The following is a 16,472-nucleotide window of genomic DNA, read 5'->3' as shown; positions in this document are numbered from 1 at the left end:
CTCTACTTGGACCATCCACACACCGTTTCAAGAAACCCACTGGGATGCACTTAGCAAATTCTGCCCTGTCTAAGCCTAGTGCAGCATTTCGAAATATCCAGGGCATGCTACTCATTCTCATGTCTTCAGCAACCCTCATACACGAGCCTCAATGGATGACTCAGCACACTTTATGATGAACGCAATAACTCCTAACCAGTTCAACAGACAGGAACTCCATAGTAACCTCTACTCTATCTACTGCGTGGTAAGGCTGTACAGTATAGATAGAGCAGCACACACTGTGACTAACATGTCAACTCATCCATTTACTGTATAAGGACACCAAATAGTAGGTGTACCACACACCATGAATAATGGAGCAACCTTCAATTGCTGACCGGACAGGAATTCCATGTATTTCAGACTCTTTCACTCACACAATTAGTACTTCAGCTTGTTTCAGGTTTGCAGGCAACATCCATGGTTGGAGGACAAGCATTGCTATAACAGGATCTAATGGCAACTATCTTTCCACGTTCGCTGCTCTACGAAAGCAGGAAGCAGAGCACTGAGGAATTATTTCATAGGAAAAGGGGGGAAATGCAATTTTTCTACTCAAAAAGCGCAATCCACAAATTTTATAGTAGCATTCTGAACATACGTTCCACATGATGTTTATATAAAGTGTACAGCAGCTTGAGTGCAAAGTGGTAAATGTTTATTTGCTAGGGAGTTAAATGAAATACATTGGTTAGAAAGAAATCCAGGAAGGTCTTACCGGTATTGAGAATACAAATGGTTCATCTTGGAATGCAGTTTCTGGGGCTGACTCACCCATTAAGTGCCTTTCTGGTCAGTCTAAAATTACATCCCTTCCCTCTTTGCTTTACCCAATATCCCATTCAGTCCAGAAAGCAGCTGCCAGAGAATGTTCCATTAAAATGGCTGAGTGAAAAAATGGATCTCACTCTAATGTCTTTCTAACTGGGGCACAATTCATCTTTGTTTATTGTGGGATTCTTAAAAAAATATTAAAAGCACATGCCTCAAATATTTACTTTCCTTTTCAAACAGGGATTTTGTCCAATGCCCAACAAATGCTGGGATACAAGTTGGAAGTGGAGGAACCTCAAAGTTGGTATGGGGAGGATTTTCTTCCCTCTCCCATTATAAATTGACGATGCAGGTTTGATTGTAGGAATACATAGTACTGAAACTTACCAAGACACAAGACGAAGTCTAGGAGGTTTAAGGAGACAATGTACAGTGTAGGAGAATGGTGCAGAAAAGTAGCAGATGCAATTTATTGTAGAAATGTGTGGTGTTGCATGGAAGGTTAAATACAAAATAAAATATACACATAACAGAAAGGTCTGAATGGACGAGTGGAACTAGAGAGAAAATGGGTGCAAAATGTGGACCTGAAAACAGTCATCAGTTGGATGATAACTGTATACCCAACAACCGCCTGTCAACTGTGCATCATACCCTCCGCTTTACGATATGGAAATCGGTCCTTCAGTCCAACTCCAACAAGTTTCCCAACTAAACTAGTCCCACTTGTCTGTATTTGGCCCATATCCCTCTAAACTTTTATTTTTCATGTACATGTCCAAATCTCTCAAATGTTGTAACGGCAAGATATGAAGATGGAGAGACTGACACTGACTGCTGGAGGCTCACTGTTTGGAAAGGCATTGGAAGAGGCAAACAGAAACATAATGAGGCCCAGAAAAAAAAACAGCGAGTGAATCACACATCTTCTCAGCCCCGAGTTTCATCTGCAGCAAATGCAATAGGGGCTGTCATACTGAGCCCCAGCGATGCTTAACTGCGTTATCACCAGGGAGCCACACATTGATTTAATTATGTAATTCCCTGACAGTGCGAGTACCTGTAGCTAAAACCTAAGCAGTGCCTCACAGCACTGGTCACCCAAGGGTGGAATCAACCCTTGGGTGAACGTCTGTGTGTAGTTTGCAAGCTCTCCCCGTGTCTGCGCCGGTTTTCTCCGGGTGCTCCAGTTGCCTCCTACAATCCAAAAATGCACAGATTAGACGGTTTAGCCATGAGAAATGCAGGGATAATGTTGGTGTCGGCGGGGAGGTTCTGGGCAGGAGATTTTTTGCAGTTAGTGTGGACTTGATGGGCCTGCTTCCCCACTAGGAATTGTATGAGCTGCTTGGTTTTTCTAGATCTTAGAAAGCAAGGTAAAAAGAGGTTTGATAAAATTATGAGACAATGGTTATGCAACAGCTGGCATACCACAGAATCTTTGGATGCTTTAGTATAGAAGGATGGTCACTTTCCCCTCTACGTGATGCTGTTCGACAAATGTCAAACTGATAATCCAATAAAATAAAACAACGTCAAACTATAACCAGAGACACTTCCAAGCTCCCTACCAATTTTGGTAGCCTCTTGCGAGAGAAGACTCGGCGGGGACAGCAGAGGTGTAGATGACCGGAGCACCAGCTCCTCATGTTGAGCCACTCTACAGTTCGAGCTGGTGTGGGACAATCCTCTTTGTGCAGTAGGATGAGCTGCTTGAGAGCTCGCACAGCTGTGTTCTCCAACATGCGCTCCAGCTGCAAACAAAATCATGTACATATTACAGGCACGAACAGTCACATGACATGGAGTCAGTACCACAGAGCACATCCAGAGACACTCCTCTGTGCGTAACTGACATTGTCTCCTTTTGCTGGTCACAATACCAGGTTTTGAAGGTGCAGCACTTCATTTTCATACTAATCAATTCAGCCAACAAGGAGTTAAACTGGGAACTAGAATGACTGCCACCTGGTCTACTTGAAGTGAACGACACTACTCCAGTCCCTTGCCTCAAAGTTCACAAAAAGCCATACACAGTTTCCATGCAAGGAATGCTTCAGGGCCAGACAAATATAAGCTTTGTGGAATTAACAGTAGGATACCAGTATCGCTCAAGATCACGGCTGACCTGGCTGTGTGTTCTCAGCTCTACTTTCCTGTCTGATCCCCCATAAACCCTTAACTCCCTTGTCAACAAAACAATAAATCAACTTAACTTGAATACATTTAAACCTCCACTATCTTCTGAAGGAGAGAATTCCACAGACTAACAACATGGGGCGGCACAGGCCTAGTGGTTAGCACTGCTGCCTCACTGCACCAAGGACCCGGGCTCGATTCCACCCTTGGGTGACTGTCTTTGTGGAATCTGCACATTCTCTCCGTGTCTGTGCAGGTTTCCTCCGGGTGCTCCAGTTTCCTCCCACAGCCCAAAGATGTGCAGAGTTAAGTGGGTAGCCCATGCTAAATTGCCCATAATGTTCAGGGATGTGTGGGCTAGGTGGGTTAGACAAGACAAACGCAGGGATAGGAGAATGGGTGTGGGTGGGATGCTGTTTGTGGCTATGTGGACTTGTTGGGCCGAAGGGCCTGTTTCCACACTGTCAGGATTCTGTGATTCTGTGACATTCTTAAAAAGAATGTATCACCTCTGAATTAACAGTGTGACCTCTCACTTCAAATTCCCCTAGTTAACGTCTCTCTTCTGAGAGGAAACATCCTGCCAGTACCTACTCAGTTTAGTCCCCTCAGGATTTTACACGCTCAATAATTGTAAAACAAATAAGGGCAGGAGTTATACAGTTAATGGTAAGGCACTGGGTAGTTTCGTCAAACAGTAAGACTTAGGGATTCAGGTGCATAATTCTTTAAAAGTTGTGTCACAGGTAGACAGGGTGGTGAAAGCGTTTAGTATGCTTGCCTTCATTGCTCAGCCCATTGAGTATAGGAATTGGGGTGTCATGTTGAGGTTGTATAGGATGTTAGTGAGGCCACGTTTGAAGTACTGTGTACAGTTCTAGTTGCTAAGGATGCTAATAAATTGGAGAGGGTGCAGAAAAGATTTACAAGGACATTACTGGGATTGAAGGGTTTGAGTTGTAAGGAGAGGCTGGACTGGTTGCGACTTTTCCCACTGGAACGTAGGGGATTGGGGAGTGACCTTACAGAGGTTTATGAAATCATGAAGGGCATACATAAGGTGAATAGCAAGGGTCTTTTCCATGGGTGAGGGGAGTTCAAAGCTAGGGGTCGTATTTTTAAGGTCAGAGAAGGTAGATTTAAAAGGGACTTGACAGGCAACTTCTTCACACAGAGGGTGGTTTATAGGTGGGATGAACTGCCAGAGGTAGTAGTAAATGCAGGTGCCATTACAACATTTGAGAGATTTGGACATGTACGTGAAAAATAAAAGTTTAGAGGGATATGGGCCAAATACAGACAAGTGGGACTAGTTTAGTTTGGGAAACTTGTTGGAGTTGGGCTGAAGGACCGGTTTCCATATCGTATAACTCTAAACCAAGTTTTATTTTTCTAAATTTGCGTGAAATGCAAAATAAAAACACAATATGGAGAAATGTACATTTGACATCACATCTATGGAGAGAGAAAGACAGAGAGATAGCAAGAATGGCAGACGCTGGAGTCAGAGTCAATATAGTGCGAAGCTGGAGGGGCACGGTAGGTCAGGCAGCAGAGGAACAGGATAGCGAATGTTTCGGATCAGGCTCCTGATGTGGGAAGTCCTGATGAAGGGTCCTGACCTGAAATGTTGACTCTCCTGCTCCTCTGATGCTGCCTGACAAGCTGTGTTCCTCCAGCTCCACACTGTATTGACAGAGAAAGACAGTTCATCTTCCAGGTCAGTGACCTCACATTAGAACAGTGAATAGTTCTGACGAACTTTAACTCTGCTTCTCTCTCCACAGATGTTGCATGGCCTGCTGCATATTTCCTTCATTTTATGTTTTTATTACCATAGAAATGGCTGACAGTGTGCAGACAGCAAAGAAGCCACATGACCAGTGTACACAATGCCTTTCCAGTCAGTGATGTGACAGACCTTTCATGAAAAACAAATAATTTAAGAATTCATTCACTGTCTCATCACCCCCTTCTTTGTGTCCAAAGACGGCAATTCACTCAACTTATAGAGATATATATCGACACAACGAAAGGTCAACAGCAACATGATTGCAATTCCGCTAAATAATGTGTGAAGTGCAATTACTGATTTACCTCTCCAACTGTTGGCTCCTGCTCTCCCAGCCCAACAATAAGGATGCAGTCAGCCTGCCTGATACAGCGCTGGGTCCAGGGAGTCATGCTGCTGTCAGACTGGTACAGCACAATTCGATGGATATCTTCCTGCTGAGCTAGCCAGCTTGATAATCGGTACTCATGGATGCTACATGAAGAAAAAGACAAGAAATCGTTCACAAATGGAATGATGGAAATCTACAGCACATCATTCTACATCGATGGAGAATGGGCAAGCAAACAACAAGAGAACAGAGGATTTTAATAGATTTAAAAAAGGAAGGTGGAGGAAATTAAAGAGATACTCCAAGCACAGAGAGTCAATGCATCGCCTCTGACCTGATTTTAAAAAATCATCAATATCCCATCAGATGATGGAAAATATCATCAAGGTGACCTTGGACTTATGGATCCAAAACCCTTTCAACAGCATGGAGTTCACAAACTTATTTCTGGATCTATTGGAGATTAAATTAATGGAGATCGATTGCTGTGCATAGTCAACTCCATTATCATTAGAGATCCCTTCCAGGATGATAGGCAGCGAACAAAATGGGTTTTGGTCTTTGTCATTTTGCAATTCCGACCTCAGGTGGAAAGAGGCACTGAGCTATATTTAGGATGGGAAGCCGACAGAGAGAAAGTGTTGGTGGACCTGGGTCTGTGGCTTTGGTGTTTGGTCTGTTTCCTTCTTTGCTGTTTAAGACAGACAGACTCACTGCGCTTTGCTGACATTTTATTTTAATTTTGGACATGACTTGCAGGCTTGCTGCTTTCCCAACTCTTCCAATTTTCTAGGCCACTCCTTGAGCAAGTCTCTGACTACAGCAGTGTCTCATTGCTACATGAGACTGTCCTGTCCTGTAACAATCTCTGGGTTTTTGTTTAAACAAGTGCCCAAAACATCAGGCATTTATAGAACAATTTTATCTTGGAAAAGCAATCCAAGATGGCTCACCAAGACGTCAAGATTCTTATAGGAATGCTGGTTTCTTTTCTTAGCCTTTTTACTTCAATGCCTAAAAAGTTATGACATTTTTAACTTCTAAAGACAAATGTGACCCAAATTCCAAATTTGCTTCTTCTCTCAAATAATGCTGATTGAATATTTTCCTGTATTTGTTTCAAATTTATTCTATTGGCAAACTTTGATTTTTTTTCCCAAGGATTTTAATGTGAACAGAATCATCAAACCCATTCATTCACATTTGCAATTGCTGATACATAAAGGAGAAACTGCTTTTGTTAGCAGAGGTAAGCAGAGGACAGAAAATAATTGGCAAAAAACCCAGCAGGAAATGTGTATGCTTTACAAAAACAAAATTACAGCTGGTTACAATGTTGCGGAATGCACCAAGTATACTTGAGAATGGAAAGTTTGCAGTAGCAAATCAGGGGACAATCAGGCTGTGATGCGAACAGCTTTCCTACAAAGAGTCAACGAAAGGCACAATGGGCCAATGGCCTCCTTCTGGGCTGTACGATTTTATATGTAACCACACCAAACCAATGTTGCCCAAATGAAATAGTTGAATAGCTAACTGAAAGATTGCAGCAATAAAATTACAGCCAACTGTACTAGTTTAATAGAAAATGTCACACAAACATTTACACAATGTTGGTAAATAGCAAATGCACTTTACATACATGTACTTACCTCTGTCACCACTCAGTAACCAAAGAAATGAATCATTCACACCAACTATAATGATTATCCCCTTATTACCAAAAAATGTTTAAAGTATGAAAGCATAATCCATAAAAATGAGCACTGAAATCAATGCCCAACACTGGCGGTTATTTCTCAATGTCATTTACCGACCAAAAGCATCTTATCCATGTTAATGGGAACTGCAGATGCTGGAGAATCCAGGATAATAAAGTGTGAAGCTGGATGAACACAGCAGGACCAGCAGCATCTCAGGAGCACAAAAGCTGACATTTCGGGCCGAGACCCTTCATCAGAAAGGGGGATGGGGAGAGGAAACTGGAATAAATAGGGAGAGAGGGGGAGGCGGACCGAAGATGGAGAGAAAAAAAGATAGGTGGAGAGGAGAGTACAGGTAAGGAGGTAGGGAGGGGATAGGTCAGTCCAGGGAAGACGGACAGGTCAAAGAGGCGGGATGAGGTGGTAGGTAGGAAATGGAGGTGCGGCTTGAGGTGGGAGGAAGGGATGGGTGAGAGGAAGAACAGGTTAGGGAGGCAGAGACAGGCTGGGCTGGTTTTGGGATGCAGTGGGGGGCGGGGAGATTTTGAAGCTTGTGAAGTCCACATTGATACCATTGGGCTGCAGGGTTCCCAAGTGGAATATGAGTTGCTGTTCTTGCAACCTTCGGGTGGCATCATTGTGGCACTGCAGGAGGCCCATGATGGACATGTCGTCTGAGGAATGGGAGGGGGAGTTAAAATGGTTCGCGACTGGCAGGTCCAGTTGTTTATTGTGAACCGAGCGGAGGTGTTCTGCAAAGCGGTCCCCAAGCCTCCGCTTGGTTTCCCCAACGTAGAGGAAGCCACACCGGGTACAATGGATACAATATACCACATTGGCAGATGTGCAGGTGAACATCTGCTTGATATGATTCCTTCCCAAAATCCACAGACTTGCCTGCCCTGGTCGACCCATTGTCTCAGCCTGTTCCTGCTCCACTGAACTCATCTCCACCTATCTGGACTCCATTTTCTCCCCTTTGGTCCAGGAACTCCCTACCTCTGTCTGTGACACCACCCACGCTCTCCACTTGATCCAGGACTTCCAATTCCCTGGCCCCCAACACCTCATTTTCACCATGGACGTCCAGTCCCTATACACCTGTATTCCTCATGCAGATGGACTCAAGGCCCTCCGCTTCTTCCTGTCCCATAGGCCCAACCAATCCCCCTCCACCGACACCCTCATCCGCCCAGCCGAACTCGTCCTCACCCTCAACAACTACTCTTTCGATTCCTCCCACTTCCTACAGACAAAGGGGGTGGCCATGGGTACCCGCATGGGCCCAAGCTATGCCTGCCTCTTTGCAGGATACGTGGAACAGTCCCTCTTCCTTACTTACACAGGCCCCAAACCCCACCCTCTTCCTCCGTTACATTGAAGACTGTATCGGTGCCGCCTCTTGCTCCCGAGAGGAGCTCAAACAGTTCATCCTATTCACCAACACCTTCCACCCCAACCTCAAGTTCACCTGGGCCATCTCCAACACATCCTTCACCTTCCTGGAACTCTCAGTCTCGATCTCAGGTAACCAGCTAGAGACTGATGTCCATTTCAAGCCCACTGACTCCCACAGCTACTTAGAATACACCTCCTCCCACCCACCCTCCTGCAAAAATTCCATCCCCTATTCCCAATTCCTCCGCCTCCGCCGCATCTGCTCCCAGGATGAGGCATTCCACTCCTGCAAATCCCAGATGTCCACGTTCTTCAAGGACTGCAACTTTCCCCCTGTAGTGGTCGAGAACGCCCTCGACCGCGTCTCCCGCATTTCCTGCAACACATGCCTCACACCCCGCCCCCGTCACAACCACCCCCAGAGGAGCCCACTTGTTCTCACATACCACCCCACCAACCTCCGACACTTTCGCCATTTACAATCCGACCCCACCACCCAAGGCATTTTTCCATCCCCACCCCTGTCTGCTTTCCGGAGAGACCACTCTCTCCGTGACTCCCTTGTCCGCTCCACACTCCCCTCCAACCCCACCACACCCAGAAACTTCCCTTGCAACCACAGGAAGTGCTACACTTGCCCCCACACCTCCTCCCTCACCCCTATCCCAGGCCTCAAGATGATTTTCCATATGAAGCAGATGTTCACCTGCACATCTGCCAATGTGGTATACTGTATCCATTGTACCCGGTGTGGCTTCCTCTACATTGGGGAAACCAAGCGGACGCTTGGGGACTACTTTGCAGAACACCTCCGCTCAGTTCGCAATAAACAACTGCACCTCCCAGTCGCGAACCATTTTAACTCCCCCTCCCATTCCTCAGACGACATGTCCATCATGGGCCTCCTGCAGTGCCACAATGATGCCACCCGAAGGTTGCAAGAACAGCAACTCATATTCCACTTGGGAACCCTGCAGCCCAATGGTATCAATGTGGACTTCACAAGCTTCAAAATCTCCCCTTCCCCCACCGCATCCCAAAACCAGCCCAGTTCCTCCCCTCCCCCCCACTACATCACAAAACCAGCCCAGCTCGACCCCCCCCAGCTCACTGCATCCCAAAACCAGCCCAGCCTGTCTCTGCCTCCCTAACCTGTTCTTCCTCTCACCCATCCCTTCCTCCCACCTCAAGTCACACCTCCATTTCCTACCTACCACCTCATCCTGCCTCTTTGACCTGTCCGTCTTCCCTGAACTGACCTATCCCCTCCCTACCTCCTTACCTGTACTCTCCTCTCTACCTATCTTCTTTTCTCTCCATCTTTGGTCCACCTCCCCCAATCTCCCTATTTATTTCAGTTCCCATCTCCCCATCCCCCTCTCTGGAGGGGGGTCTAGGCCCAAAACGTCAGCTTTTGTGCTCCTGAGATGCTGCTTGGCCTGCTGTGTTCATCCAGCTTCACACTTTGTTATCTTAGTAACTTATCCGTGGCTGGATTTCCAATCAGCCACAAGTGGCCAAAAGCGCTCTTTTTGGACAACACTGCTCTAAACCATCAAGATTTCAATTTACTTATAACACAATGGCAGAGCTTAAGAGAATCTGGAATTACTTTTCAATCCCCAAGTAATAGCACTTTACTTGGCATCATAGCTTATAAGCAGAGCATAAAGAAGCAAGCCTCAGCCAGAATAATCCACGGCAGAAAATTAATTCTGTTCCCGAGCCTCAATGCATAACCCTCAATGCCACCTAGGCTGGAATGAGATAACTCAGTACTGTGCAGGCAACAAAATAGGACCCTACAAAATTTGCCATGTCACCAAACCAACTGTGAAAATCCAAAGTTTACAATGAAGTTTGGGCTCAAATGATTCCAAACTACAATGCACTGAATTTGGACTTCTCCTCCCAACTTTCAGATCGGTGATCCATCCAGCCTGTACAATAAATTTGTTATCTGTACATTTACTGTTACCTCTTGGCATTACCCGTATAACCTGTCCCAACCAACACCCACTGTGAAATGAGAACAACTAAAATGAAAGACAATGTAAGCCAAGATGGAACAAGCTAGATGGAAGAGGTACGAGATCAACAAAGGCAGCGTATGACCTAACCTGTCCAAAGCAGTAGATCCAAGACGCTGTTTGATGACATCGCTGTTCAGTAGTAAGGCAGGACCTGAAATGAAACAACCGACTTCAGTTTTATGTAAAATTAAACTAATGAACTAATAAGATATACCAATTATCACAGTAAAGGATTTACAGTAAAGAATTACTATGGGCATTTAGCATACAACTGATGTGTAAATAAATAATACAAATAAACAAGGTCAAATAGCCATTAGGGATCAATGGATATGGGGAAATTATTCATTAGTCTGAAAATATTTTCCGCACTATGTATTTTATTTTGTGCAAAGCTGTGGTAATTGGGCGGCCAATTATGATGGGTTTACAGAAGTTCAAGGTAGTTTGTGCTCACATTGTGGTGGGCCAAATCAAGAGGACTTGCCTTATTTATTCCAACAATCTGAGGTAAGATTCCTAATCAGACAGCACTGTGGGAGCCGTAGCGACAGCAGCACTTACCACCGCCTGTTTAAACATGGGCAATAAATTCTGACCAAAGAATCAATTTCTGAAAATGCACGACATTCTCAAAACTGAATCATCACATTTCACAGTTACAGGCGCACTATGGTATAATGAGCATGGTTGCAGTGCAAAGTAGTCTTTGGCCATCTCCTGAGGAGAAATGGAATAAAATATAGTTGAATGATCCAGCACTAAAGCAAAACTTGAAACAATTAGTGCAGCATACTGACCACCCGCAGACTGTCAATGATACAACCCACATGCCTGTCAATGCTTTCTAGACCAGCACGATACCCCTCACCACAGATGGTTTCTGGGGGAAGAAGGATATAAACTATCCTAATATGGAGTTATGCTATGTCAACTGGATATGAAAGCACCATGAAGATTTGCAGCAAAACAATGACTACTATTTACAAATTCCTAAATAACCTCATCTACTTCCCATCTCCACAGACTCCTGCAGTCATCTAATTCTGAGATCTCATCACTTTTCTCCAGTATAGTCTCTCATTTCTCCCCATTTTTCTTTACTCCAACAATAGCAGGCACGCCATCAGCTGTCCAGGCACAATATTCAGGAATCCTCTCCTTAGACCTCTTTATTCTTCCTAAAGAAGCGAGAGAATACGTTACAACTCCTCCTTAACATTTATGGGCATGATTACTGCTGACACCAAAATCATCAACAAAATGGAGGTCACCATGACAGGAAACTGAAACAGTTTAATCTAAAGGTGTAGCCACAAGAGTTGCCCAAGTGATGGAAATTCTGCAGCAAGTAGTTCTCCTTTCGCCTCTCCAAATCCTCTCTCATCCACAAGGCACAAGTCAGGAGTGAGGGAAAACATTTCAGTTACCTATTGAGTGTGCAGCACCAAGAACACTCAAGAAACAAAGCTCATTCACGACAAGCAGTCTGCTTTATTGGGATCCCATCCACCATCTCAAATACCCTCAGAACAGTGTGGTACCCACAAAATGCTACAAGATGCTTTGCAGAAACTTGCCAAATGCTTTCAACAGCATTTCCCAAACCTACAACCTCCACCATTCAACCCCTCAAGCCAGCTCTGCCATTTAGTAAGATTATGGTTCATCTGATCATGACCTCAGCCAACTTTTCTGGCCTTTGTCTGTAATCTTTGACTCCATCACAGTGCAAGAATTTGAATATATTCAAAACTGAATGAGACACTGATTCAGTCTCCATACGTCTATGGGTTCAAGAATCCCAAAAATTCAAACTTCAGAAGACATTTCTCTTGCCCACATTAAATATGCAGTCTCCTATTCCGAATCTAAACTCACAAATCTTGGTTTCAAAAAAATCACTTCTCATTCTTCTAAACTCCCGTGAGTATAAGTCCAACTTACTCAACCTTCCTCAGAACTTCTTCATCCCAGCAATCAATCCCATGAGCCTTCTTTAAACTTCTGCCAATGCACTATGTATCACTGCAGAAAGGAGATCAAAACTGTGTGTGGACTTACCAACACCCTGCTCAGCAACAAAGATGTCACTACTTTGATATTTCACCCCACTTGCAAAAAAAGCCAACATTTCACTAGCCTTTCTAATTACTTGTTGCACCTGCATATTTACATTTTGTGTTTCAATTCAAGGTCTCTCTGCACCTCAGCATTCTGTAGTCCCTCTACATTTAAATAATATTCTGCAAGGTCTCCTCAAAGTCACTCATGATCCTGAATTGGATTTATACGACCATTCCTTCACTGTTGCTCAGTCAAAATCCTGTGACAATCTCAATAACAGCATTGAAAGTGCGAGAGCACACCAGTGCAAGAAGGAGCTTCACATTATCACAAACAATTAGGAACAGACAATAAATACTGCCTTTGCTTGCAATGTCCACAGTCCTCGAACAAGGCAGACATTTCTTAAAACTTATGCCCCTTTTGTTGGCCTAATATCTCTGTACATGGCACTGGAAGCAGAATGAAGCAGATACCAAGACTGACTAGCACAGAGAGAAAACCAGAAGGGAAAAATGCTTGCCTTTTACAACCTTATGACTGCCCAATGTGCTTTACAGCCGATGAAATACTTTTAAAGTGTAGTCTCTGCTGTGTTCAAAAGCAAAGCAGCCAATTTGTGCACAATAAGCTTCCATAAACAGCAATTTGATAATGAACACAATCTCTTTTTGTGATGTTGAGAGACTAATAACAGTCATGACACTACAGATAATTTCTCTGCTTGTTTTCAAGGGTGCACCACGGAATCATTCACGCTGCCCAGTCCATCATACAGCCAACTTTTCATCCACTGACTCCATCTGTACTTCTTGCTGCCTCAGGAAGGTAAGCCAATAACATCAAACACCTCTCCCACCCCTGTTATAATCCCTTGTAACCTCCTCCGTTGGGCAGAGGTACAAAAGCTTAAACACACATACCAACAGATTCAAGAACAGCTTTCTCCCCACTGTCATTAGACTTCCGAAGTGCTCAATTTTAAAATCAACATCACTCTTTGTGCATTTTTGCTGCAGCCATAACATTGTATTCTTCACCCTGATCTATTACCCTAATGCATTTTGCGTGATATTATCTGCTTGTAGTGCACATAAAACAAAACTTTTCGCTATACCTGCACAAATGTGATAATAATACATCCAATCAATGAATCAAATCCCAAAACGAGGAATTGGGACATGAAAGACAGCATCATGTTCCCTCTGTATCATCCTCGACTGGAGCTAGAAGCCACAACCCTCTGACTCGAAGGTGAGAACGTTCCTAACTGCAATATGACTGACACCGAAACAGAGAAAGCAGCAGCAACATTGAAAGTATGCATGAGAACATATCCTCAAAACCATCACATGCAATATCATAGAGTGATTGATTAGAAGTCTTGTCTATGCAAATAATGCATATCAAAAAGAAAAAAAAAACGTGTTTAAAGGATGTCTAAGAGGCATAGATAGAGTTGATAGCCAGAGACTATTTCCCAGGGCAGAAATGGCTAGCACGAGGGGTCATAGTTTTAAGCTGGTTGGTGGAAAGTATAGAGGGGATGTCAGAGGCAGGTTCTTTACGCAGAGAGTTGTGAGAGCATGGAATGCGTTGCCAGCAGTTGTGGAAGCAAGGTCATTGGGGTCATTTAAGAGACTGCTGGTCACAGAAATTTGAGGGTGCATACATGAGGATCAATGGTCGGCACAACATTGTGGGCTGAAGGGCCTGTTCTGTGCTGTACTGTTCTATGTTCTATGTAAACATGTATTCAGGCCAACTATAAATGTTTTAGAAATACTGGATTAGAGGCAAGATTTTTCTGTCATACCTAGTTGTAACATCTGTCAAATATGGTCGCTGCAAACAGACTTAGCCATTCATTTTGGCCACTAGGTTTGTTGATGTTAATTTTCAAGGTAGGTGGATGCATTTCTCACTGAGCTGTGACAGCACTAGCTAAAACTGCAATAAATGGTCTTGGGGCAGTTCTATCCACAGCCAATTCAATCAATATTTCTGCAATCAGGGAGTCAGGTTTGGAGCTTCAAGTTTGAAGTCTCTTTACTATACTGTCTCACTGACACACACACTGACAACACCCCTTCCATCACCCCTTCATACACCAGGCCCACTCTACAATTCCATCACAGATCCTGAACTGATCTCATCCCAGCTGGATCTAAGCTTTGAAAGCTACAATCCAGCTATTCTAGGGTTGATTTGTTTAGAATTTTCCCAATAATTGCATTTCTTTGGCAACATTTACTTTGAGTAAGGCTCAATTTCTCATGCGCTAATGCAGGAAAATAAAATGTCAACAAATTGTATCCTCACCATTGGTGAAGCCAAAGCTGCCACTAGTCTCCCATCTGTAGTTACATAGATCTAGTCACATCACTGCAGCCGTGATGGTGATGGGGTGGGGGAGGAACTTAAACATTTCTCCAGTGACCAAGGGAAACCTGTACCAATGTTATTTTGCCTTGCAGAACAGGTTAATGAAATCACCAAAACAAAACCACAATCTCCAAGATCTTGGCCAATGTTCCCATGCCCTGCCTCTCCATTCCAAATCTGGTATACTCAATGAACTCGCAGAACTTCCACACCTATGAAGATTCCTCCTAACCACTCTACCTCCTTAGTACCCAATCAAAATCTCATTTTTGAATTTTTTTTTCCCAACATCAAGTTCATCTTCCCTTATTTTGGCAGTTTTGGCTAAGGAAGGAGATTCCGAGAGGTTGCTGCAGTACGGAATGCAACGTGGATGGTCATTCGTCATGGCTGTATCCTGGTGGGTCCTTCGACTTCCACTGACTATTCGGTGGCAGCCGAAAGTGAGCTGGGTCCATTCGCCAGAAACCAATAATCGGTTTGGGACTCCTTGCTGGCAGCAGTGTAGGACCCCTTTCAGTGGCTTCAGCGGCAGCTTTTGGCGGTGTCAGTCTGTGAATCCACGTGGCTTTTTCTTCAGCTTCGTGGGGGTCCAGCCCACGGTTCCAAGGTGGGGGCTCAGATCCTCGAGCCCAGAATCATGAAATGGGCTAAGACTGACTTTGTCTTAAATTCTCCTTTTTAAAAAGTTCTTTTTTATTATTGTTATACTATTGTGGAAGGACAGTTATTGCAAATATTTTATTTTTCTAATTTATTACTAAGATTTATACTTTTGAAGGTCTGTCATGCTGGACTTTATGTAGTTTTGCTTCCCTTAAGAATCTGTATTCAACAAACTGTACCTAGGAATCTTTGTACCTAGGATGGTGTTATGAGTGGTGACTTGTAAACTTTTCACCATACTCATGTTGAGTAGGTGACAAAGTTGATTCTATATTCTAAAGCTGGAAAGAAAACTAGATCCATTAGGTGGAAAAGTCTCCTGTGTTTTATGATTCAATGAATTAGGTCTAAATATATAACAGATTGAGACAAGGATTTACTTTTGTTCAGGAATGAGTTAACTACCAGCAGGCAAAACCCTTCACTGATCAATGCCTAGATATACCAGCTCACAAACTATTGATCTTTTGCCCAGGAATTATACAGGAACAAGGCTGTAACAGTACTGATAATCCTGGCTATTTCAAATTCAAACATGATGACGGGAGCCACAGAGTCAAAGGTGAAAACAATCAAATTAGATTGACGTCAGGAAGCAAACAAAAATATGAAAGGGATTTCCTCGCTTAGGAAGCATAAACCCCAAAATTGAAAACACGGTGGATCTGTAAGTTCTGAAAAGAATCAATGAGGTAAGAGGAGACAATTTTTTTCACTCACCCAGTGAAATGTTCTATTATTGGAAAGGAGGTAAATCTGCACTAAGCATACATATTAGGCCTGCCTTATAAAGGTCCAGGTAATTTAACAGTCATATGCAAAGCACTATATGTGATAGAAAAACAGCCTGCATGCATCTTGATAGTGAGAAATACATTACAATCAAGTATGTCACAGAATAATGCAGATGCTATCAATTACATAAAAAAGGAAACATAATGGGGCATACAGGATTGTGGTCCCCATTGTGATTAGTAACAGCACAGTTGCTGTTTTGGGTTGCAGGTGCCTCAGGGGTAAAACTAATAGCGGTTATTCCTTCTCATGGGGTCCTCACGTACCAAATCAGAAATTCAGCAGGGGTGGAGGGAGAAGTTTCTTAAAAAAGCTGCTTGTTGCAGTCAGCTGGATGATATGTACTG

At 43.8% G+C, this 16,472-nt stretch overlaps 1 protein-coding gene across 2 annotated transcripts in view; it reads right to left on the bottom strand.

Annotated features, from left to right (window-relative positions):
• Nucleotides 1-16,472, bottom strand: part of pnpla7b (patatin-like phospholipase domain containing 7b) — a 322,850-nt gene that overhangs the window by 129,485 nt on the left and 176,893 nt on the right. For both annotated transcript variants that reach the window (XM_048558715.2, XM_048558716.2), the window contains 3 exons: nt 10,300-10,363; nt 5,053-5,221; nt 2,388-2,570 (listed from right to left, as the gene is read on the bottom strand). In XM_048558715.2, the coding sequence (XP_048414672.1) occupies nt 2,388-2,570; nt 5,053-5,221; nt 10,300-10,363 (416 nt within the window). The remainder of the gene's footprint in view (nt 1-2,387; nt 2,571-5,052; nt 5,222-10,299; nt 10,364-16,472) is intronic.

This window comes from Stegostoma tigrinum, chromosome 29 (assembly GCF_030684315.1).
Source record: "Stegostoma tigrinum isolate sSteTig4 chromosome 29, sSteTig4.hap1, whole genome shotgun sequence".
Classification (NCBI taxonomy): domain Eukaryota; kingdom Metazoa; phylum Chordata; class Chondrichthyes; order Orectolobiformes; family Stegostomatidae; genus Stegostoma; species Stegostoma tigrinum.
The sequence above is the reverse complement of the archived record's forward strand: the minus strand, read 5'-3'. Positions and strand labels throughout refer to the sequence as shown.